Source organism: Thermobia domestica, chromosome 10 (genome assembly GCF_964235325.1).
Source record: "Thermobia domestica chromosome 10, izTheDome1.hap1.1, whole genome shotgun sequence".
NCBI classification, from domain to species: domain Eukaryota; kingdom Metazoa; phylum Arthropoda; class Insecta; order Zygentoma; family Lepismatidae; genus Thermobia; species Thermobia domestica.
Genome location: NC_137463.1, coordinates 172,789,799 through 172,816,489, shown reverse-complemented (window position 1 = coordinate 172,816,489; position 26,691 = coordinate 172,789,799). Strand labels below are relative to the sequence as shown.

At 35.0% G+C, this 26,691-nt stretch overlaps 2 protein-coding genes across 2 annotated transcripts in view; both read left to right on the top strand.

Annotated features, from left to right (window-relative positions):
* The first annotated feature begins 2,733 nt into the window (after window positions 1–2,733).
* LOC145661682 (methyl farnesoate epoxidase-like) lies at window positions 2,734–15,416 on the top strand. The gene is made up of 3 exons (XM_081727009.1): window positions 2,734–3,063; window positions 9,224–9,323; window positions 15,232–15,416. Exons 1-3 carry the CDS (start codon window positions 2,734–2,736, stop codon window positions 15,414–15,416), a joined length of 615 nt encoding a protein of 204 aa, XP_081583135.1.
* Window positions 15,417–16,896: 1,480 nt separating this feature from the next.
* LOC145662112 (farnesoate epoxidase-like) overlaps window positions 16,897–26,691 on the top strand; it is a 31,244-nt gene continuing 21,449 nt past the window's right edge. Inside the window, exon 1 of the mRNA XM_081727448.1 lies at window positions 16,897–17,020. Coding sequence (XP_081583574.1) covers window positions 16,907–17,020 — 114 coding nt within the window. The 5' untranslated portion in view covers window positions 16,897–16,906. The remainder of the gene's footprint in view (window positions 17,021–26,691) is intronic.

Genomic DNA, 26,691 nt, shown 5'->3' with positions numbered 1-26,691 from the left:
GAAATCGCTCGTCAACAATGGCCTTTACAATATTGACACTACTGTTGTTACACAACGAACATTTTCAGTTGGTATTTCCCACATATCTATACTAAAATATAAAGCCTCTAACAGATTTGATTTCGGAAAATCGGAATTCCGGAACTTCATCCCAAATATCGGAAGTTCGGAATTCCGGAATCTCGAAACAAGATCTGAAATTTCGGAAGATCGGAATTCCGGAATCCAGAACACGATACTAAATTTTGGAATCTCGGAATTCCGGAATCCAGAACACGATACTAAATTTTGGAATCTCGGAATTCCGAGATTCCGAAAAACGGAATTCCGAAAAATTCCGGAATTATTGACATTCCGAATTCCGGAATTGAAATCTCAATTCCGAACACCCCTACTTTAATCTAAGGTTTAGGCTGGGATAGGGGAGGGGTAAGGATATAGGAACGTGACGTTGATTGCTTGCTGCAATGCTATGAACACGTTTGTTCCTGCCTTTGTTATATTCAAAGAGAAAATGGTTAGGAGTTAATTTCGTAATGTTTTATCATCAGGTTCGCTCGTGGTTAGTACTGATCTCAGTAACTATATTGAGGCTACAATTCTGAGTTTTCTGAAACACTTCGCTCAGTTAAAGTCACATTGACGTTGCTTACTTGTCATGAATGGTCTTGCAGCTCATTCGAAGTTATTGGAAGTGCTTGAATAGTCCATTCAACAAGAAATGTCACACGACTCATGGTTGCAGTCTTCTCATAAGGCTTTCTTCCGATCTCTGTGTATTCTTTAAGCAAGTATGCAACCAGTGGCTATTCTCACATGCAGATAGATCATTAGCTAAAGTTCAGTTTGGTTACCTACTAAATGAAGCATGGGGAAAGGCTACGACAGCTGCTAACTTATTTCCACTAAACAGATTGGCCATATCCGATTATAAACTTGTTACAATTTAGTCAATGGACGTCCCTGATTAATAAGCAGGAGCTCGACAAACAAGAATCACCACCAACAGGAGTACGAGAGATTCTATTTTCATCTTACAAGAGTCCTTCAGTGGAGAAGAAAGCAATGTAGGGATCTTAGATTTTGATGTTTTCAGACCATATTCCGAAATTGAGAGGGACAAAATCTAGGATGTTTCTTCAATCTGAACGTCCAGACAATAACATGAAGTTGAGTACGGAAAACTCGAGGAAGTCTGTTCACTATGAATCCTCGCGTACAGAAAATACCTCCTTAGAAGACATGCAGGTTCTGCAGAAAAATCTTTCACCAGTGCAACGTCTAGCATATTTCTCAACTGAATATTCTGCGAAAAATGTGGTGTTTGGTATCATAAATGCTGTATTTCTACTTCTATTAAGTTGCATTTTGTGTGTGGCAAATGTTGACTGTTGTTTTATTCCGTACTATGTCCTTGTCTATTTCACCCTAGAGTGTCCAGTGGAGAAGGATGGTTGTGTTCCTTGTGTTGAAAAATATAAACCATTGTTTCAGCTATGCTAGTGTAAGAAAAAAAATAACTCTAGTTCACATTGTGTCGAGAAAATGTATCACTTTTCACCTTTCTAGTGAATATTCTTTACAATTTACTTTCGAAGAATTGATAGCATTTGTCACATTGCCCATTGCTATCCATGTAATTTCGTTTTTAACAAAAACTGGAGATAAGGATTTATATCTTTACTTGAGCTAAATAGTCTGGTGGATAGTTCTCACTGTAAACTTAAAGCTATCTTTATACCCACTTCATCTCATGCACCTACCCACTTCACCTCGACATTCGGGGTGGAGTGAGTAACTCAGACAATGAATATTCCTTGGTTTTTCTCTATCTTGTCTTAAAATATCTTTGTATAACTCTATATTTATTTTCTAGCAGAAAGTTTAAAGCGTACAAATTACCAATATGTTGTCAGTTAAATACAAATATATACTAGATATGCAGCAAAATGTTTGAAAAGTACTCACTTTACCCCCAATGACTGGGCCCCTAAAATTATTGCAATACACATTGGGTAGCTGAGAAATTTACGTTTGAATCAATTTTACACGAATCCCGAGGTGACATCTCCCGAATGTGCCTTGTTAGTACAGAACAGGAATACATATCTAAAGTATCTTATGAGTTAGTGTTGAATACTATGTATGATCTTGGTATGACGTATTTCGAATGAATAGGAACAAAATTACAGATAATTGAAAATTATACTTTTTAAATATGTTTTATTTCAAAACATGTGTCGATAAGAATCAAATCTATGTTTCAGATATGGTCTTCAACAGATGTAATATCAAAATACTGTTTAGAGCAATTTGATATCTCATACTATCCCGGAGAATAAACGACATGGTTAGATTTTTCACACACCTTAAAATGGTGCATTAAGTGTTTATAATGATTGTATCTTTCCTTCGCTTCTATAATTGTACAGCAACAGTTTTTGGTAGTTTTAATTACAAGTTGTTGCAATCACATAATTTATGCAGTGTCGTAAAGTTTTCTGATGTCTATTATACCACGAATTTACATATGTAGATAAATTTCATTACTGTCAACTAAGATTGCTTGAGGATGTATCAGAATCTGTCAGTAAAGTTATAATATTCTCGTTATTTTAAAACGCCTGACATTTTTTTCTTGTAGGGATAATTTTTACTACCAGAGAAATTTGGCGTAAGCACAGAGATGTATGTAACAAATTCTTGAAAGACTTTTGTTTTAAGAACAGAAACATGGAGTCAATGATTGTTCAAGAGTGTGAGAACCTCGTTGCAAGTTTAAAAGTGCAGATTCAGAAAACAGGAACGACAACAGTACAAATGGAAGAAGCATTTCATGTACCCGTATTGAATTGCATTTGGAACATGGTTCAAGGACATAAATACCAGTACGATGATCCAATTTTATTGGAAGTGATTAATATTATTGCTGAATTTGAACATGCAGTGACAAATTCTTTAATGATTCTAAACGCTTTTCCGTCGCTTCGTTTTATACTACCAAATTTAACAGGATACAATGCGCAACTAAAATTAGGCAATCTTAGTCGTTTCCATTTTAAGGTAAACGTATAAACTCTATTCCTTTATTGTTCAAACATATTCTATGGAAACCTTTCTTCATATCAAGACAATATTATTTCTTCCCGTTCATTAAAGAAATTTGTTTAAAAAATGATTAGTTAAAAATGATTCTTAATTGAATTTTTAATGTATGTAAAATTATTTATTTCATTTCACAAATCATTTGCTTAGAATACCAATATTAGTATAGAGATTATCACTGACTAAATAATTAAATTGACTGAGTGAGTTTAAAATTTTAGTATTATAACTATTAAACACATATGACTGATGGTAAAGTAACTCTTATTGGTGGAAAACTCAGTATACTTGTTCAAAATTATGATGACTATATTCTATTATAAATACTGCACAGTAAATTACTAAAGAATAAGTTCATATTTTGATCTAAATTGAGTAAATTTGACTTATTATTTTATTGTAAAATGAAGTACAAAAATTTTAAAGACATTAGTCATTAGTTTTAATTCAAATTTATGTCAAGAATAACAGGATTTTTAAAATCTTGAAATAAGGAAAATAATTGATAAATACAGTGAAACCTGTCAACTTGGCCACCTCTCTAAGTTGGCCATCTGCTTATCTTGGCCTAGTTGGTCTTGAACCTGCATTTTCCCATAAAGCATTCGTTACTTACTACTCTATAAGTTGGCCACACTGAAGCAATGTTTACCCTATGATGATAATGATAAATTTACCTGCGTATCTTGGCCACGCAAAATACAGTTTTGTTATTTTTCTTAACTCTTTCGAATTCCCATATGAGAGGCAGATGTTCTGTATTTGTGACTGGACACAAAAAAGCATAGATTCGCACGATTTGTTCTTGGAGGTCAATGGTTAGAACGCTACCCTCATAAAGGGGTGGTGAAGGAAGACGTGAATAAGAAAAAGCACGTACAGGAATTCAGGAAATGGTTGTACGTATTTGTTTACCCTGTCTGTTTTGGTAAAACCATTAGCTATATCAACTCCTCTCATCAGTGGGGAGCTTTAGTAATTCCACAAAATTCTCAAGGTTAAAACTAACCATCTCAATTGCCAACTATTAGCACTAGTCGCCATGTCAAAATATAGCGAAGTTTTTGAGATATGAAATCCCTCAAGAATTTCTCAAAACATCTTTTGCTCCGAGGGAAACACTTCTAGCTCATTAACAAGAGGTAGTTAACTACAATTTTAGTATGTGCATATCTGCCAAAAAGAATAAAACAAACACGTCTAGAATGAACCACCATTCAGTAACAACTGAAAAGAAGTCATATAAATTGCATATGAATTTCTCAATTTATAACAGCTTTTCTTGTTTTCAATCTGAATAACTTAATGTGCTATAATATCAATTTCAATAAACTGCGTACATACGCGTCCATTTCATGGTTGTTTGTGTTATTGTGTTTTCAATCCGAATAATCAAATGTACCAGACTAGTTTTCAGGAAGAAAAAGATATGCACATATATTAAACATACTATAGTAATATTTTCTAGTACTGTATATTTTTATGATTACTCTATATACATTATTTATAAGTAGCTGTCGTGCCACTGCTTATTAAAATTTTACAATCAAGTAATACTAGAAACTCTATTCTAAAAATAAACAAATCGCACTTATTTTCTGTAAGTTGGCCACCTGTCTAAGTTGGTCACTTTTCAATGGAACCAATGGTGGCCAAAATAGACAGGTTTCACTGTATTTGCAAAGAGTAATTGAAGGATTTGGTGCAAGGAGGAGGCAGCTCCACTTTGTACCGCTATTGAGTTGCACTCCTATCACACAAGAATGGTACAAGAATGAGGCAGCTCCACCCGCTAGTTCCAAAGAAATGCGGCAGATGGAGCTGCCTGTACTCCGAGTTGGCGTGAATTTTTAAAACTTTTTTTTAATTTGCTACATACTGAAAAAACTGGAGCTGCCTCCTCCTTGCACCAAACCCTTCAATTGCAAAAACATCTCCTGCACATAGTTATCTCTTCATATACAGTAGGCCCAAAAGTTTTGTAGGAAACTAATACTCTGTAAGTCGAAAATAATTTAGATAGTTAACAGAGAATGTTTCCTGCACTTACCATAAGGTTCCAATTTTCTTCTCCTTGTTAAGATTCATTGCCATACTTGAATTTCGCATCATTCAATTCAAAGAACTGTTGGAGTCTAGTGAAATCGAGAATTGCGTGTTGATGGTGCTCATCCGGGATATTCGGGATCACATCACTTATCTTGTCCTTCAGTTTCTGTAAATGCAGACTAGTTAGATATATACTATATTCCTGTTATTTGGTAGCACTGCGCAATTGGTTATTGCCCCAAAATATTTTGATCTTTCGTTGCATATGAGTTAACACCATCAAATAAGTATCGCTCTATGGATGTTTTCAATTCTCTAAGTACGCGTTAAAACAACGTTTTTCTCTTTTTGTGCACTGTAACTACAGATTCAGTCTTTGCAGAATGTAAAACCAAAAGCTTTCTTCTCACTAGTCGCCATTTTCACTACTAATGCTTTCTAACGGCAGATAGGGGAAACAATGCATGCGACTGCATTTATACAAAACTGTTTGAGTTGCTCTCTGATTTGATGTATTATTATAATTGTAAGTTAATTGTAATAAATACTATAAAACCTTAAAAGTGAAATATTTATTTTAAAACATCCTGTATAACATACAAGTTAAACCGAACTAATTCGAGCTATATCAAACTTGGAAGATTTCAATGCACTTCTGAAAGTACAGAAAGGTAGTGATGTAGGCAAATAGGTTTAGGCAAAATAAAGAAAGGGGAAAGCAACTGGTAAATTTCTACGTCACACTATTTTAGCAATCAGAAATAATTACAAGGAACCTCCGCACAGTGTTGAACTTCAATTTTCATGAAATTTCGTACGTAGAAAGTAGACATAGAGTGGACGAACACTAATATTTTCATTTCTGCAGAAAAACGACTTAAGACGACAGAAGCTGTATTGAAATTGAATCTAACCAATGCAGAAATCCACAGAAAGACACGAACAACTGTAATGAAATTTCATAGAGAAATAGTAGATATAAAAGGAGTGAACATGTGTTGCTTTCTTCCCTGGGGAAAACTGTTTAGGAGGGCAGAAGTCCTATAGAAGCATGTTGTCAGGTGAAAGTGATATTTTTCGTTCATCTTTAGCATAACCCTGAAAAGATCATTCATGAATTCAACGAAACTTCACACACATACAGTAGACTTAAATATGTGAATACATAATTGTTCTGTTCTGTTGAAAAGTTTTGAAGGTGCAAAAGCCCCCTGTGAAATTTGTTGGAGTCGGGAATACTTAGTTATAGCACCTTTTACTTAACTCAATTCCTTCTTCCTATCTCTTACAATACAATTTCTTGTCAAAGCCCCAATCAGTTTCTTCCTTTCTTTTCCGAATTAGCTTCAAAATTCCGAATTAATTTCTACTCTTCAATTTCTTCCTTGATTTAGTAGTTAAACAATCTATATTTTGTAAAGTTTTATGGCAAATACATTCATTTTCACAAACATAAATATGTCAATATTTCATAAATATACTTCAATTAAACTATAGCACAATAATTGTATAACAATCATCTAACTAGTTGAACTTGGGTAATGAACATAGCGAATGTGATTGAAATACTATTTCATACAAGATAAATAAAACAAGGATGAAATATTAAAACTTTATTTTTTACAGATATCTCCGTCAAAATTAAGGTAAATATATAAATGCAAAATTGTTAAATAATTACATTTGGATACATGGAGACATATCATACTAACTTTGAGCAGTAAGATTATGTCCACTTTAGTTTAAACATGTATGAAAATAAAGCCCTCAAATTAAAATGCCTGCTTTACTTTTAGTATGGTCCTGCAAAAGCGATAGAGTGTGGGTTTTCAAATTTAACCCATTTGAACCCGTTGTTCCAAAATTGGAACATTTTTTACTTTAATTTTATTTATCATATTTCGTGAATAAAAGTAACAATTTTTGTATGGACCTTTTAATTTGATATCAGTGGTTTAGCAGATAACTTGCCTTTGTCTTGAATTGGCGCGAACGATGTGTACTGTCGACATAAGTTGCGTTGCTTAAGAACAAATTATGGCGTCTCATAGGAGGCAAGTAACTCTTTTTGTACATTTATGAATTTTCTAAGTATATAATACTATTTGAGAAGGAGAAGTATTAAGTTTTCAGTGCATGTGAAATGCAACGATTAATTATGATTGTTATAAATAAAAGTGGTTTAGAATTTTGAATGTTGCAATATTGGAACAGCGGGCTCGAACGGGTACATGAAGTTTGCATTTTGTTTGTTCCATTATTGGAACAACGGGCGTAAATGTACCCATAAAACTATAGAATATGGTTATTTTATTTGATGAATTAGTAATTGTTTCGTACATTTTATGAACGTATTTTTTATTTGATGCCATTTGTACCACTTTTGAGGGCATTTTGCGCTTGCATTCGCAATTTATTGGTCTCAGGGAGGAGGAGGAATTTATAAACAAATGATTGATCTAATTGTTACAACAATGCGGTACGCTTTTCAGTTGAGTTGAGTTGAGTTGATTCTGAATTTAACGTCCCTTTCAGCAACGAGGCTATATGAGGCGGGACCTACTGATTAACGTGGAATCCGAACCACATGATTCCCCCCGGAAATCGAACCCGGTCTCACACGCCAAAGGCGTGTACGCTAACCGTTTAGACATGACGGAGCTCTTTTTCAGTTAAATATGACAAGCGAATAGAGTTGCAGGTGTCTTGATCGGTCATTTACTGCATGGTACATATAGGAGTTGTTAGGTATGCCCGATTATATTTGTAACATTTATTATGGATTTCACTTTGCTGCAGTGAGATAAAAAACAATAAATTTTCGCACATAGATAAAAGCATATTATTGTCATCACACCACCAGAAAATGAAGAGTTCTCGGAGGAAGATAGTGTGTAAGAAGATGAAACAGACATAGAGAGGCTATCTAGAAATCAGCTGCTCGCTAAAGGAGAAGCTTCTTTTACGGTAATGCAAAGCAGCCAGCTAAGGGTTTGTTGGATGAAGCTCCGAAACCTAGTACATGTAATGAAAGTCAGCCTTCTGGAAAGTCACGTTAAGAAATGTAATATCAACAACCTGCAATTGTTGGAAGACCTATTTCGAACCAAGTGCGACCAGTCAACAAGCGAGCAGTAAATGAAGTGGGATATGACAAAGAAGGACATTTCATTGTAAAATCAGAAAGACAATCAAGATGTGGACAGTATGAAAGTAACACAACAAGGAAGTGCTTCTTTATTTTCCATCAGTAGTAAGAATATAATGTATTGGAAAATAAGTATAATGTAAAAAAAAAAAAAAAAAAATCTGTTGCTATGTGGATATGGATAATATTAACATGTTTTAATATTTGTACACTTTGTATTTAATGAATATTGCAATTTATTGTAAGATCTATAACCTAAAATTTCAACAAAATAGTACTTTAGCCTGGCTTAACTCAAATATTTTCTTTCAGAAACCTGTACCCTCTCAGGCCCGTTGTTCCAAAAATGGAATATTACCAAATAAGAGGTCCATGACATTTTCGTGGACCATAACGTATTTAAATATGTTATTTACGTCTTTTTCTACCAATCTCGCAGGAACGAAGATTAAATTCGACAAAAAATTAATTTGGGTTCAAATGGGTTAATACAAATTTATTATTATTGTATATTTGCATTTATCTTTGTGTTAATTTAGATTGGTACCCTAAAGACGTTTCTTTTCTAACAACTTGATTATTTTTAACTTTAAACATGTACTAAAACAATGTTCTCCAGCCAGGATGTCTGTTTAAATGTAGCTTATGAAGGATCTTGTAACTTCCTAATTGAGTTTTCTTCCTGTGTCTTATAAATCGACATCAGCATGTGTATCAATAAGAAATAATTGTTCTAAAATAGTTGTTTTCTTGGTTAATTTTCTGTGTATATGCTAGATGTATGCTAGATATTTTTTATTTAAATATTTTACTAACTTTGCCATTTATGTTCCATGTATTCACAATAATATATTTTTTTTTAAAATTCCAAATATAGAAGACATTTGTGAGGCAGTAATTTACACATTTCCGTTATTTCAGACAGCAATTGGGGAACATAGAGAAACACACATTAGTGGTTATGAACGAGATCTTATAGACAGTTTACTTAGTGCAAGTAAAGAAGATCCTGAAATAACAGGTATAGACAAATATTAGTATGGAGTATGATATTGTACTATTTTTGACGATGCTAGAGACATTCAGAATTTCCCGGTATATTAAGAGTATATTATACAATATTAGATCAATTGGCGAAAGGTAAATACTTTTCAGATTCTTTGAGACAATATATACTGCCATATTATCACAATATATATATGGTGTTTCAAACCAGCACCGACAATTGTTTAGGAGGTGATTCCTGACATTAAGATAAAACAAAAAGTGTAGACCAACCTAAGTGCACAAATGCTTAGTTTCGGAGTTATAGGCTACCGAAAACACACACACACACACACACAAAGATTTAAAGGTCCATAGCTGCAAAACTATGGGACATATCGTAATAGAGTCAAGACTTTACTTAGGAAGTAGTATGTTCCCTATCCAAATATCCAAGTTACAGAATCCTGTGGTACTTCTGCAACAGTTTTTATAGGGGTAGTTGGTGAGTACTTCAAATTATATGCCCGTAGCCAAACTCCATCTCTAAAAATTGCTTCGTGAGTACCTTAGGCTTATGAAAAATTAATTTTTTGGATAGGACACATACTAGTTCCTAAGTGAAGTCTTGACTCGACTACGATACGTCCCATAGTTTTGAAGCTAGGACCTTTAAAGTTATTTTTTTCGTGTTTTCAGCAACCTATAACTCCTAAAGGAAGCATATGTGCATCCAGGTTGGTCTATACCTTTTGTCTTTTCTTGGTGTCAGGAATCACCCCCCAAACGTTGTCGGTGTTGCTTTGAAACACCCTGTATAATGGTATAGATTGTGGATAAACTTGTAAATATACATTCTACAATATTTTGGACAAATACTGAGCGTTTGTAATGAAGCAAGTACGAAATTAAAGGTAATTGATGTTCTTATATATATATATATATATATATATATATATATATATATATATATATATATATATATATACATATCGGGTGTTGCAAAATAAGTGTTACAACTCTTGGGAGGTGACTCCTGCCACTGAGACAAGGAAAAAAGTTCTCTTGAACTTTCGGCTATCGGACATAGTTTCAGATCTACAAGGTGCCGAAAGCGTGGGAAAATGACTTTCGGACGCCAATAGTTCCGAAACTATCCAACGTAAAGAGGGCGGGTAAAAAATTCACTGAAGAAGTCGTACCTGCTGTATTAAATTTTGCATGTTTCACAATCCTACCATGCACGCGCAAGGGATTCCCCAAAGGAACGTAGGGAGTCCCGGATAATCTGCCAAATAAAAATTTGTCTAAATGGATATGAATTGATAGGGTTTCTACCAGGTAACAATAATTCGTTTGTATTAAGTCGATATCTGGAACAAATACAAAATGGCGGACACCTTCATGCCCGTTGTGTGTGGTTGCATAATCGCCAGGTACGGGTGCTGGCCAACAGTGACGTTCTGAGTATTAAGTGTAGCGAATTTGTACTCAAATGCTCTAGAAAGACATCTGGAGTGTCGGTAGAGAACAACAGATGAAGCAGGGTGATTCACATGTGTGGAAACACTTAAGAAAAATGCACTCATACTCAGTAAACTTGAGTTCAAAGCGTCGGAAATGTAAGGATTAACGTCAAGAACATGAAAGCCATTGCAAATGCACCAATAATATTCTCTCTATCCGATGCAATATGATGTGCATGGTTGCATACCAATAAGGATGCAACAACTGAAGTCAAGTTGAAATTGTGCAAGGGGACTCACAAAGAAACTGGATAAACTAAATGAATATCAGTAGTGGGATCGCATGATCAATATTGAAATGTGGCCAATGTGTGTGTTGATATCAACATGTAGCTAATGGACAAATGTCAACATGTCCCACTTCTGCTGGGACACCGTCCTACGTGCGAAAAGTAGGAAAATAACTACTCGGGTGTTGAATCTGAGGCCTTGGGCTCCCAGTAGGATTGGAAACTGCGACCATGCGAGCAAAAGAAAGCGCTCTAGCCCTCAGGCTTCGAGATAGTCTCACTTTCTCTGTATTCGTTTCTTTGAGGAGTACCCACTTTGTTTGGCAAGCGCTCTTGTACAGCCTTTTTGAATATGCTTGCATGTTTCATTTTGTTACTCCCACTGCACAGTTGTGAACAATCAGAACGTGAAGTTGTGAACGTCTTAAGACGTTTCTTCCTATTTCTCATGTCGTTTTATTTTTCATATGTATGGTGTTCTAGCGGTAGTGTTACATGTGCAAATTGGTTAATTTTCGTCTGTGTCTTGGCATGTACACTGTGTGTGTAAGATACGAATTTCTGGTGGTATTTTCCTATGTTTCGAGTACGTCATACGTCCCAGAAAACGTGGGACATGATACAAGTTTTTTTTTTTTTAATTTCACGCTCTATCAGAATTTGAAAAATGGATTAAGAGATTTCTTTTCATATGTGTCGACTGTGGGACAATGTCCCAAACAAAGAGGGACATTGATACAATCGTGTTCTAGTTACGTTCTACCAAAATGTGCACCAGATGTAATAGCAGAATGTACAACGTTATTTTCCTCGTTTTTGCACTTGGGACGGTGTCCCAGCAGAAGTGGGACATGTTGACATTTGTTCACTAGCTCATGTTGATATCAACACAGACATTGGCTATATTTTAATATTGATCATGTGATCCCACTACTGACATTCATTTAGTTTATCCAGTTTCTTTGTGAGTCTTCTTGCATAATTTCAACTTGGCCTCAGTTGTTGCATCCTTATTGGCATGCAACCGTGCACATCATATTGCATCGGATAGAGAGAATATTATTGGTGAATTTGCAATGGCTTTCATGTTCTTGACGTTAATCCTTACATTTCCGACGCTTTGAACTCAAGTTTACTGAGTATGAGTGCATTTTTCTTAAGTGTTTCCACACATGTGAATCACCCTGCTTCATCTGTTGTTCTCTACTGACACTCCAGATGTCTTTCTAGAGCATTTGAGTACAAATTCGCTACACTTAATACTCAGAACGTCACTGTTGGCCAGCACCCGTACCTGGCGATTATGCAACCACACACAACGGGCATGAAGGTGTCCGCCATTTTGTATTTGTTCCAGATATCGACTTAATACAAACGAATTATTGTTACCTGGTAGAAACCCTTTCAATTCATATCCATTTAGACAAATTTTATTTGGCAGATTATCCGGGACTCCCTACGTTCCTTTGGGGAATCCCTTGCGCGTGCATGGTAGGATTGTGAAACATGCAAAATTTAATACAGCAGGTACGACTTCTTCAGTGAATTTTTTACCCGCCCTCTTTACGTTGGATAGTTTCGGAACTATTGGCGTCCGAAAGTCATTTTCCCACGCTTTCGGCACCTTGTAGATCTGAAACTATGTCCGATAGCCGAAAGTTCAAGAGAACTTTTTTTCTTGTCTCAATGGCAGGAGTCATCTCCCAAGAGTTGTAACACTTATTTTGCAACACCCGATATAAGAACAAGTCTATTTTTCAAAATGAGATGGCGTAAAGGCAAATGCGAAGTAATCTGTTCAAAGTGTGATGCACAAAAACATGTGTAAATGTTTTTTTTTTCAAATATGTTAAAGAAGTAAGGTTTTTCTATTTTTAAAATCTGGTACCGAAAACTAGCCCAAATTATGTTGAAACTGATTTCATTTATACTACTATTATTAGTAGGTACAGAAGCATTATAAATATACAAAGAAAAATGTGGTCGATAGATAGGAGACGATTCTAATCTCGATTCCCTCATTTCAATATTCGTAGAAGGAATTTCATTAGTTATCTAGTTATAGTTAATGTTTCAGAGACCTCGTAGTTTAGTGAATGCAGATTAGTGTTGTAATGGGTCGAAACTGAAAAGTTTGAAAATAAAAATGTTTTCCCCATTTTCTCAAGGCGAGGGGAAAAAGGGAGATATGGGAAAAAACGAAAAATTTACCTTATATTTTTTATAGCCTTTCTTTGTTATGCAGTCATTGTAAAACCTTTACTGAGTATCAGATGTTATATTCCTCATGTTTCATGCAGTTGAGTTTCTATATTACTTTCAGGGGCGGAATTCACTTTGAGCTCCAATCCTCCTTGGAGCATATTGAAAGAAAATAAATTTTGTTAGAAACAAAGATATAGTACAGGGGCAAAAGCCTAAATTTCACAAGTTCGTTTAACCAGAGAGAGTAAAAGCAACAGGTGTCATTTTCCATTAAATTGATCTTCCTGAGAATTTCTATACCTCCTGCCGCTTGCTCTGACTATGCGTTTGCTGCCAGGAGGACAGAAAGACCGGCAGGATTTTCATTTACCCATGCCTTCAATTAGATATCTACTGCCGTTAAATATCCACTTCAAAATAGTCAATAAGGGAAGTTTTTAAACCCTCAACCTGTCTTGGCTGTGTTAATCCAGATACAATCTAACTTGAAACACAATCCTGTTCCTTCGTAACTTATGTGCCAAGTCACGTAATATACTGAATAGTTACAAGGAAGCAGTTATCCTAATGCCATTGGAAGATCTCAGCTTCGGAACTGAGAAAGAATAGGAAATATTTTTCCCTCGCAACTATTCAAGATATTGCAGTATTACTTAATACATACGTTATGAAGGGACAGGAGCAGTGGCGTATTTAGGATTTTGTTTCGGGAGCTATGCACAGCACGTGAATTAGCACTTGGATTTTTCCTTTTGAGTGCTGACAAATTTTAATGAAGTTGCGCATATAACAATTTTATTTGGGGGGGGGGGGCTTGAGACAGATAGCCACCCCCTAAATACTCCACTGGACTGGACAGGAGTATATTTCAAGTTAGATTATATCCTGGTAATTGTAGCCTAGGCTGTTCCAGAAGAGCACAACTCCCCCTTCCCGAAAGGGTTTTTAGGGATCAGTCACACACATGTATGAAGCGGAACATCTGAAACCTTGTTCCGTTCTGAAAAAGAACGCTGTATATAAAATGATACTTTGATGAATAGTGTTGTGGTTAAGAAAACATTACTTATTCGCGATTTTTTCTTGTTTCAACATTATATATTGCATGTTCAAACAGGATTCGAAAATACTTTTCTCCCTCGTAACTATTCAACGTATTATATATGATTTCGCGCATGAGAAACGAAGAGATAGAAGTATATTTCAAGGTGTTATATCTGAATATATGCAGATGAACCGGTTCAGGGGACCAAACATTTCGTAAAGGGATATTTTGGATTGAAATTTTCCAAATTCACTCAAATTTTCATTTTCCCGTAAGCCACACACTCGCGGATTTGGTTCTATTTGAAAATTTGCTGGCGCCACGTTTGAAAAGCAAATTTATGTAATACTTCGCACATAGAACATTTCTCCTACACTTTGGGAGATAGTCATGCGCAATACAAGCGATTAGAGTGGTAGGCATGGTATCGCGTATTCTTGTTACTCGCAAAACCTCATTTATTAAGCCTTTCTAATTCAGTAAGGTTTTGACACTGATTGTATAGATGACAACACAGGACCACGATGACAGTTAATAAAATTATTTCTGTCTTATGATTTTTACCAAGCTTTCACATAGCCAATATGGTCACATGTCTGAACAGATTTTCTAGTAAGTAGAATATCACCACCGACACAACAATGCAGACAATCCTCTAATTAAATAGTGGAATGCGGTAGTTGCTTCTCGTTGCTGCTAGGTTTTACTCACAAAGTTAATAATCTGATTTATCAACGATCATTCTCACACGTGACAAAATGTAGTACTAATTACCTCACATTTACAACAAAGCCATATTCGGTCATGTTCAGTCGTTTTACTTTACGACGCCTTTGTCGTTCAATGTTAATTTAAGTATGAATTTCTGAATAATTAGATTTTATTTTAACTTAAGCAATAATTTAGGTGTGTTCTCATGTAACTGTCTTTATTCTTCAGATAATGCAATTATTGACATAATTGCTGATATGTTTCTTGGAGGAATAGATACTGCAAGTAACACACTCAGCTTTATTGTTTTGTATATGATGCTACACCCTAACATTCAACGGAAAGTTCAAGAAGAAATAGATAAAATCTTAGACAGAAATGCCAATCCAAGTATTGAACATATGAAAAGGTAAAAACGTATACACTTATTGGCATATGTTAATGACATATACCGTATTTACGCGTGTATGCCGCGCCCCCGTGTAAGCCGCGCATCCCAATTTCTGGAACGTTAAAATTAAAAAAAAAAGTCGTGTAAGCAGCGTACATCAATTTAAGAACAGCACGTAAAACCACACAAATCACTGACTTTCATGTATGGTAGCGTAGGCCTATATCGGTACTCACCAACGTAACACGGGGTACTTGAATGTTAATAGTACCTGCTTCACAGAATAACAAATACGACTGGGATTCAAATACCACTAGTACCATGAATTTACAAAAGGATGCCCGGGCGCCAAAAGTGGCCATAGTAAGAATTTCCAAGTACGCTGCAAGCTAGTCAATTGTCATCAGCTGCAATAGCCATACATTGATCCTTATTGAAAACTAGTGCATGGTGGAAGACTTGGCCAATAGATGGCAATACATGTACGGTATTTTTGTGATCGGCCGATCATGTAGATGTAAGAGAAAAAATGAGCTGTTACTTGTCATTTTATATTAAAACTTTTCTACTCTTGTAAAATTACTCACAATATTTCAGTATTAGGTTAATAAAAACTCCCCGTGATGTTAAATGCTTCGTGGCTCAGTCAATTCTACATTTCCTCGTGTATGCCGCGCACCCTGTTTTTTGACCGTACTTTTTAAGAAAAGGTGCGCGGCATACACGGATAAATACGGTAATTATTGAACTCAACGAAATTGATAGTATCCGACAAGAATAGGATTTTATTTTCTGGCAAGCTTGCTAATGTTTTCTCGTTTGATAAGGTTAGGTATTTTTCAGGGAGCGTAAAAAACCTATTAGAAGTGTAGTTCGCCAAGCACAGAAATTTTTCAATGACAGATAGATTTGAGCAGTGAATTCAAGCTTTCATTAGCGATCTCTGTCAGCTACAAAAGATCCTTTAAATACATGTTTTCCACAAATTTAAACACATGCGATATTAAAGAATGGACACTTTTACTAGTCAACATAGCATTAAGTGTATACAGTTTAGTAATATAAAAGGTAATGAATCAATAGTAATGATGATGTATGGTTTTATTTAAGGAAAAATGAAACTCGAGTAAGGAAAAACATTTTTAATTAATACTTGTATCTCTAAAGAATCATTTTTGTCTTTTCCTGCTAACTAGAATAATTTCTTTACAAAGCATATTAACTATATTAGTCCATATTTTAAAAATAGCAATATCTTAAATTTTACTCATGATAATGTGAATGTGCAATATAATTTGAATGAATTGCAAAGTGAATATACAATAATGATGTAAATAATTCGTTGAAAATTCAGAAATTGTATTCATACCGTGAAGTAAATTGTTTATTTCAAATAATGTTACCTGATTATAACTATATATAACTATGCACAATTAGATTACTGCATTATTGATATGTTGTTAAACAACTACTTCAAATCAGTAATTAATAATTCTTTTGTGTTGTTTCAGAATGCCTTACACTGTTGCAGTGATACATGAGGTGCAAAGAATAGTGTCCGTATTGCCCATTGTACCACGAAACACAATCGAAGACTTCGAGATAATGGGATATACAATTCCTAAGGTAATATTAAATTACAATTTTATAGTGTATAACTAAAGTCAAACAACTTGTATTCCTACCATGTGGAACGAGAATGTGTTTTTTATCGGCAAATGATTTTTATATTTGAATCGCTGATTTGAGAAACGTCGTAAGTCATGCAAACTATATTTTACAAGAGAGGTAAAAATTTACACATTGTTATAATTGACTGCGCTCAGGTCCGCAAATAACGGCCATATAGGCCGACTATCGCTGCTGTTGAATCAGCTGTTAAATCGAGAAGTAAATGTACACAAAAAAAAAAAAACTCAGTATGGTTGACTTAAGACATTTCTCAACGCAAAACGACTATCAGAAAAATATTAGCATAAGTTAGGTTTGGTTAGGGTTGTAAAGGTTAAATTAGGTTAGTTTAGCTTCAAATTTTGGATACGCTATTGTTACGAAACGGAAAGGTATGGCTTATTTCACGAGCATTGTACAAAAGACCACACGTACAAGTACAAAATGTTACATTAAAGCATCTCTGTTTTATGCGTGTAATGTTGCAGATTAGTTACGTGTAAACATTCTCGTTCAGTCATCTTCAACAAGAACTTCCCACACTAGATGTTCTGGTAGGAGGCCTGATGTTCAGCCGGTATATTTCGTATATCTTGAATTTTGTAGGCCATGATCGGTAGTTTCGTATTTCCATAAGGAATAGAAGAATCCGGTGGAGAGTAATGTCTTACTTTAGCTAAACAAAAATGATTTTCCAAGGATTGCTGATGTACGTGAATGTTGCTACAGTTCCTGCGTATTCACTGCTGTAAAAAAGAGATCACCGATTGAACTGGGCTTGAAGGACATTTTCATATCACGTGGAACAGCGTGTCCCAAACTCTCATTGGAAAGACATGATCGCTTATAGTAATAAGGCCAGCATGCCTTGAAGTTGAGAATATTAGCCATTTCAACCATCTGCACAATAAATTTCTTTCCTAGCTCACAGATCAAACGAACACTCTCTAATGGTACATAAAGCCAATCATAATGTTGTAGGACCCGTTTAATTACACCAAACTCTCTATCGCAAGACGTAAAGGAATGGAAACGAATTGGAAAATAATGATAAATTTCGTGAAAACGTGTATTCGAAACTAGAGATAAATAATTCCAATGAGAATATGGTTGCGGTTTTGTCAACTACAAGCGTCACTAGACAAGTTGAGCTCAATGACTGTCTGTGGTATTTCGTTCTGAATGTACTCGGTGAAGAAAGTGCATACTTCGTTTGGCTATTTCTTACCTATGTCTTCGTGATAGAGATAAATCTTGGAGGAATTATCTCGTAAATTATGAATACAGAAAATGTTCATCCCTAAGTGCATTGAGTGTGCAAGTGCCGTAAATGCTTGTTTCAACTTCAGAATTATTTCCCTGATTTTTTAAATAAAGTTTGCTTATTTTTTTCTTGTAAGCAAAATGTAAAGAGAACAGCTCGACATAGAAATGTAAAAGATGTATCAGTATGCAGTAAAGTGTGATGTACTGCTAGTACAGTAGTCATGTTGTACGAAGTGTACTGGAGGTAAAAGTAAATCAATTCCTGTAAGACTACCTTGCAGTACTTTTCGATACACACTACCGTTATTCTAACATAGGTATGCAGTACTCCCCACTCTGACTATCATAGTCCTACGATATACAGAACGACCGGTCTTGAAATTTTCAGTTGCTCAAACCACTCCCATACTTGTGGATGTTTAGTAAGATTCTTGCGAAAAGGATATCAGTGAAAGTTTTTCCTCTGATTGAATTGAACGTACACCATTTCGTTCTGCTGCGTTTTTGAGTCCACTTTGTTGTTAGTTTCTGGTGTTAAAAAGATATTAAAGAAAATAGAAATACATATTATATCAAGAAAAAATCCTCACAATTTTAAACACGTAATTTATTTTCGATTGATGAGGACTCAACTTTTGTGAATTTAAGTATTTAATAGTTATTCTTTTTTGTTATGGGTCATGTGTTGTTTCTATGGAACTAGATGTTTATGCACCTCGCACCCTTCTTAACATCGTCATCCAAATGGTAATCCTCCTGTGGGGTCGTGCCTATAAGATTGCTGGGGAAGTAGCATTAGTTTTCCTAATAAACGTTCCAAGGTAACGTCATGGAAACCACACACTGTTTCCATACGTAACGTATCGTAAACAAATTCGCTTTTATACCTAAGGAATTGTTAACCTACGATTCTGTCTCACAAGCTCGAAAAAGAGCCATACTTGATGTGACTGACATTACAACTCAATTACTGCAGGGATACTCGAAATCTAACTGTCCCTGGTATTAGGCATTAATGCTCTTTTGCTGTTAATAAAGTGATTACTAACGCAATTGAAGAAATAAAACATCAAAGAATTAAGAAGCTACACGTTGTTATTGAAGAAGGTCAATGGGAAATCTCCTGAAATTACAAAAGTTGGGAACATTTCACTTTTCAGTGGAGCATCACTGCCTACTGAATGTTAATTGTCAAGTAATATCATGTTGAGAACTCTTGAATGCAGGTGACGTGGAGATTAGTTAAAGTAGTTTATATCAAAAGCATGAAGTCAGTGAATATTTCAAAGAAGTCCGTAATTCTTAATTTAAGTTCATCAAGGCCTCGGAATTCATCACGGTTGGATATTATATATTAAAAGTGGATTCCCACATTCAGAGCTCTGATTCTTAAATTGTAATCATTTCCAGCACACCACCTCGTCTTGGAATGTGACGACTGCTATTCGGGCAACTTGTGGCAGGGAAGTCATGGTGTGGAGTCCTGTACAGATACCACCAACGCTGCGTTAATCCAACAGTGATAACTCTGCTTGGTCTAGGATCGTCCAAGATTTCAAAAGGAGAAACGAATCTAAAACTCGTACCAGTTTGAAAAGAGTCTGCTACTGATTTCGAACATTCCAATCCCACTTGCTTTTCCATTTCCAACTGTAATCCTAACTTCCCGGAAATCTGTTCCAATGCAAAACAATCGACGTTTCAAGCAAAGAGTATTCCCAGAAATCAGTAGTGCAGAACCAATAAGCCCAGTTGACGGCTTCTCTAAAAATATCTCCACACCATCATCACTCAATATATCTTCCTGAAATGAAACTCAGCCAGCATATTCGTTGTTGTCTTAATGTCTATGTCCTCTTCAGAAGAAATAAGAATCTCCATCGCAAGTCACTGTTCAATTCACTAGCAAGTCACTGTTCAATTCACTTGGAAGACAAAATGACGGATGATTAGTAAACTGTATTCGTCTCAAATCTTTACCTATCCATTATGGCGCTTCTTAAACGGAACATTAAGATATTCAACAATTACCATGAAGAACAAAGAGAAGTAAACTAGCCACTGGCCATTAATGTGCAGTTGTCTGTTTGCAGGAAAATAATTTACGACATACACAGTCATTTGTTAATCTTCTCAGAATTCGTAAATGTGATAAGCACTAAAGGTCACGCTTGTGAGTGTATCGCTAGCGACCACAGTATTCATCGATTTTATTCTCGGATTAATATAAATTTTCCTTCACAAGCAGCTTGAGAGTTTTCTTCACTCACCTCATTACGATCTGTTCGTTATATATTTCTCGTGCTGAGGCTTTTCGTACATAAATTTTTAATTTGCTTTTTATACTAACTTGAAGACATTGAATGTGACGAAACTATCTAGCAAAACATGATTTTGTTAATACATCTCAAATTTAACATAGCCCAGTGGCCTCAGCGTGACTATCATTTTAGCATGTTATGTCTTCACATAGGGTTCGTGTTTCAGTTTTAACATAGGGGCGATGATAGTGGTATGAGACAGCGCTGATGTTAAATAATGTTAAATTAGACGACGGAATTAATTTCGCAGTGTGATAAAACACTCACGCGGTGTTAATGAAGTAGGTGCATCAGTGGCGTATTTACAATTTTATTTCTTGAGGCCTGCTGATTTTATTCCTGGAAATGTAAAAATCCTGCAAGATATTTCATTTAATTTAAAATAGTAAAAAATTGCTGGCTTAAACCCCAGAAGCTACTGAGGTTAATAAACTATGGAACGTGAACATGGAACAATGATAAAATCTTCTCCATTTCACCTCAGTGGTAAATTCGAGCCATTCTAATATTAACACTGATAACTATTATTTACAAATGATCAAACTAATACTTTATTTACTACGAACAATATTTAGCAAAGCTATATTTCTGTCAATTGAATACGGTTCCTTTTTCTATTTAGTACAGTAGCCAAAGAGTGTCCTTTCCTGAATCATTTTTGAGTATGCAGCAGAAATATCTTTGTTTTGCAATATCCAGTGCAGGAGATATCTTTGGTTCCGTTTCCCAACGATGAACTAAAATCCCATAAACAGCTGGTTACTGTTGTCTGCTGAGTTTCCGTATGGAACAGTATATGACCGTAGCGACGAATGTCTAAGAATCAAATTAGGATACCTCCCAATAATAGAATATTTGGAAGAAAAATGTTAAGTCTCTATCGAAAGCGGACTTTTTCCCAATAACTAGTGTTATACTACTTGAAAATTATGAAAATCGTTACCAATACGTTACTGAAATAAAAAAGAGTAGGGTCAGACTAGAAGGTACACGACAATAGAGCTATTGTTTGATTACTTGATTTATTACTTGACTACTTTATTGCCTGTGTGGCCGGTATCCCTGGCCAGGTTTCTGGGATGGGGAGGATTTATTACCCGACCTTTTAAGGATTCCTGGAAGATTGAATGACCTCTTTGCTGTGTGAAACATTATCCTATACGATTCTTTAATCGAAATTTTAAAAATTATTTCTCTCGTAATAAATTACTCAAACACTTATTTGACTTGTAATTTTAAAAATTTCTCCCTGTTAAAAATTCCTATCCTAAATTGTTCTATCCTAAAATTCCTAAATTGTTTCGGACCATCAAAACTCCGGTATAATCCTTGAAATGCGATCCCTAGCTCCCACAAGCTTTTTTCCTCTTAATTTAATCGATGAACAATTTCTAATTATGACATAATAAAATTAAAATCTGCCTTAGTTCACCAGAAGCCTCCCAAAACCCCACAAGCTTCCTTTATTGTAATTTAATAGATGAACAATTTTTAATTGTGATCCTACTAAAAAGCTCGCAATAAATACTCGTTCTTGAAAATTCTTGCAGAAAGTCCTTGTTAGATAATTTTTCATAACAGAACAGTCATTGAGTGAGAACTTAGAAAAGTGCTATGAAACTCGCATTGAAATGTTAAAATCGTTCTCAAAATATTAATAATTTTTGAACAGGAATAAGATGTGCAGGAAAGCTAAGAAAGATTAATATTTATTTATTTATTTATTTTTCATTTTTTTCGTTTAGATGCGAACACATTGATAAGGGGATCTTATATCTCCTAGTACTGCTCTCTCTCAACTGACAGGGTGTTTTGTCGAAAGTCCTCCGGATGCAGAAACCAAGTATCCTATCTGATTGGTAACGGATGTGCAGTTTAGCCACGTTCCACCACCACCTGATACTAAAGTGTTCTACTTGAACCAGGGAGATGGTCAGATAGACACATGTCAATCACTTGCCTACATCTTTCCCCACAATGCTTAGAGTTTCCTTGTTGTAGACACGTAAACGCCCCTTCTCTCCTTTCCTCGCGATGTCTGACAACGGTTTACCTCTTGTGTACAGATGATTGCCCCAATCTTTCTTTCTTTTTACCACTGATGGACGATCGTTCTGTCTGTCGGGACAACTCCTTCTGCGAGTTGAAATTCCCCCGCCCACCCCTCTGCCCTGAACAAGTCTTTGTTTGACTTGTTTTTAAGTAACCCAATGACACGGACAAATGCTTGGACTCTCAACACCTATCTCTCGGGTGACCAATTGGCCGTTATTAAGCAATATGTGGAACAGCTTTGTCTTTTGCTGAATGGTTTTATTGGTCTTCGTGTATTGAGAGATAGAAATGGTTGCTCTTTTCTTTTTTGACAGAAATAAAACAATTATTGAGATATACGTTGAATTGAAGGCAATAAATTTAAATCAGTAAAAAAAATTAACATCGGCTTATATTTCTCATTGAAAAGTGTGGGTTATTAAATTTAAATTAGTATGAAATCGCTGTTGTATGTCGGTCTAAAGAAATATTCCTGGTTCCACCACGAATCAAATATTCCTTTTAGAGGGAACAAACGCTAAATAGATTTTCGCTACCCTTTGTGTATTTCAGCTTGAATGTTTTGTGGCGCGACATGTGTTATTAAACCCGAACAGTTGTCTCGTATTGATAGTTGCTCACCACGATTTCAGACATTAGCAATAAAACCTGGCGACTAATGTTTTTAAACAGTGTGAAATTATCAGATAAAAATATTATTTTGAAGAAATTTACAATTCAATAACCATCTAACTCCATAGGTATTCTGGTAAACTCTTTGTGGAGCTATCACAAAACAAAGAACATTGTTCTGATTATTGGGAGTTCACGTTGGTTTTGTTTGGATGTATTTTGTTATATTATTGACAGAAAAATTGCGGATTGATGATTATAGATTCGACAAGTTGTCTGATGTTTTTTGTCTGGAAATGGAATGTTCCTTCCTTTTTTCCTCTTTGTACACCGACATTTATTACTACCTAAGCGGCAATACAAACGAAAATCCATGTACGTTGTATCCCCCTATAACGTTAATAAGTAAAGTATATATAAATCCACTGCACCTTGTAAAATTTACGAGTAATTAGCTTTCATGGTGCAGGAAGTTGTATTTTAACGCGGTTTTCTACTTTTTTCTTGTTTAAGTGACGTCAAATACAAGTAAGTTTTTTACATTATTGTTATTATTTTTTTATATATTTGTATTGAGAGAGAACTTGAGAATCCCTACTAAATACTCAGACATGGTCTTTGTCGACTTATTTGCCCAAGGATCAAATCGGGAACCCCACACACCACAGTTGCGTCACTGAGCCATCGTGTTTTCCAAACCCGAAAAGAGTACTATTGAACCATAGCGCTCCCACGATTCAGAGATATTTGCTGTTTCAAAAGATTGGTTCAGAAAGTTAACGGGCTACCACTACCCCCGAATTTTGTGAATATTATATTTGTTCATGAATTGAAATAATACATCGATATACTATAGATATGTGACTGATTAACTAATGTAAAGGGAAAAGTGAATTGAGAATTGTTTGATGGATAAGCAAGCTCAATTGTTGGAAGAGTATGCGTTTGTTACGTCTGATAGACAATTTAAAACTCTATATTGTTTGAAATGTGTATATTTGCTTCGTCTCGTGGGCTACTTAACCAAGAAAGGAGTATAGCACAAGATACGTTATATGATTAGTAACTTTCATTATTATTATTATTATTATTATTATTATTATTATTATTATTATTATTATTATTATTATTATTATTACGGGTGTACACATTTCTGTGTCTATTTCTAGACACTTGAAACATTGGTAGAACGGTGATCTGTCCAATAATAAGTAAGGATATGTGAGGATCCAAAACTTAATAGGATACGTTTTGAACAAGTTACCGTCTTATTTACACGGAAATATCTGACTAGTTACGAAAAAAGTCAGGTTTTTAGAAATGTGTAGTGATGTACCTTAAAGCCACCACTGAAGGAAAAATGATTTAGTACCGTTCATAGATTAGTGCTGAAACCAAGTGTGGAATTTCTTGTAATCTTTATAACTGAATGCTGAATCCTGAAAGCGAGATTAAACAGAATAGGGATATTCATTTTTTGATTGTTTGTAGATAATATGGTGATTAAATATAATGTAGATATGTTATAACATTGTGTGAACTGTTTGTTGAGAACCTGGGATGATATTGGAAAATGTTTCCGGAAAATAAGCACTTACACATAAAAAGCACTTTAAAACAGATATATAGCCGATATATTTTCCAAACACATCTGTAGTTAATATTGATTTGTTTAATGTAGTGTACAGTTATTAACTTCAACAGAAAGATTGACTTTTGCCTTCCCAATGGAAAGAATCAACTGAACTAAAAATTATAATAGAGATATATTGCGTGATATTTGAAATATCAATCAGTATTTAATGTTTAAAAGTGTTTCACATGTTCGAAAAAGTGTCCTTATACCGAAAAAATGTAGATATAATGAGGTAAGTAGTTAGAAATTGATGTTTCAGTTTGCGGTGGACAGTTTCTCAGAGTAAAATTTGAATATCGCACAAATTGCCATTGCTTATTTCTTATGTGGATGGGCATGGGCTTCTTGTAAATTTGTAGCACTTTCCAGATTCAAAAGAAATACGATCGATTATTTTGATCATAGTAGCAACGTAGGGTCATTTTTGACTTGCGGGGCAACAGTATTGCAATTGTAAATTTTGTGAAAGGGAAAGAACGGGAAGTAGTTGCAGGACACAAGAAATATTGGTTCGTATTTTGGTATTAAACATTCCAAAGCAAACACGTCTTGCCTCATTGAGAAGGGGAGGGGAATATGCCCATCTTCTAACAATAAATCTGTCCTAAACTTTTCCCTCACGCAAAACCATTATTCCGTCATTTTGGTAATAGGATACCAAATTAAACGTTTATTGCTATACTACGAGTAGGGGGTTATGCCCGCGTTTGATAGTAGTTGTCCCCCAACTAGTTTTGCTTTACTAAATGACCATTTACTCCATCCTTTTTGTAATAGAATTCCAAACGAAACGTTCAGTGCAGTACTAAGAAAAGGATTTATGCCCACGTTTGATAATAGTAGTGTCCCCCAACTAAATAGTTTTTTCTTTGCTGCGAGAAGTTATGCGTGTATTCAGCTCAATAGTATAACGTCATGTTTACCCATTTCTGTATTGACCCTCAATAGTTTAACTTAATGTTAAGATTACCATAGCATACATGCATATTTATCGGAGTATTGAAAATGCATAAATTTTGTGGGTGACAGAAACCAAACTCATGAAAGACATGTCTTGCTTCTGTTAGTATTAACTAGTGCCTGAAATTAAGTTTGAAAGAAAGAATAGGGCTTTATCGCACGTTGGAAACAAGTAATACAAGCATAATATTTATTGAAATAAACAGTATTATACCCTCCTTAAAGTATAGAATTATAGGAACAATCGCGCATATATGTGTGCATTGAAGAACATCCACCGATCAATTAACCTCTAACTCAGAATTTTGCTGCTACGTGTCAGTGGTAGTGGCGGTGGCGCGATACATAAAAGGACCTGATATATTGTGGATTTCGCGTGTGTGGGCATTATTTCCTTTCACGTCAGCGTACGTAAAACGTCGTAAAAACCCTCGCCTTGTCTGCTAACCATTTGTTTTTATGATAAAATATTATAGATATAAAAAATTTAAAGACAAATAAAGAGCTTAGATATTCATTAAACCCTATTATATTGCGGAGAAAGAAGCCTTGCTGAACCCCGTGTGACAGTAACAGCATTAAGAAGGAACCATTTTTGAACCGTTTTACTACGAAGTAGAGACGTCATTCATGTTTTGAGATATAAAAATCAACTAAAGCTTCAGAGGTTTGTATTTTATATCTCTTATACTTACTGAATTTTAAAAAGAAAGAAATCATAATATTCTAATTGTTCTTCATTTGTTTTAACCATTAATTCTGAAAAGAGAGACTAC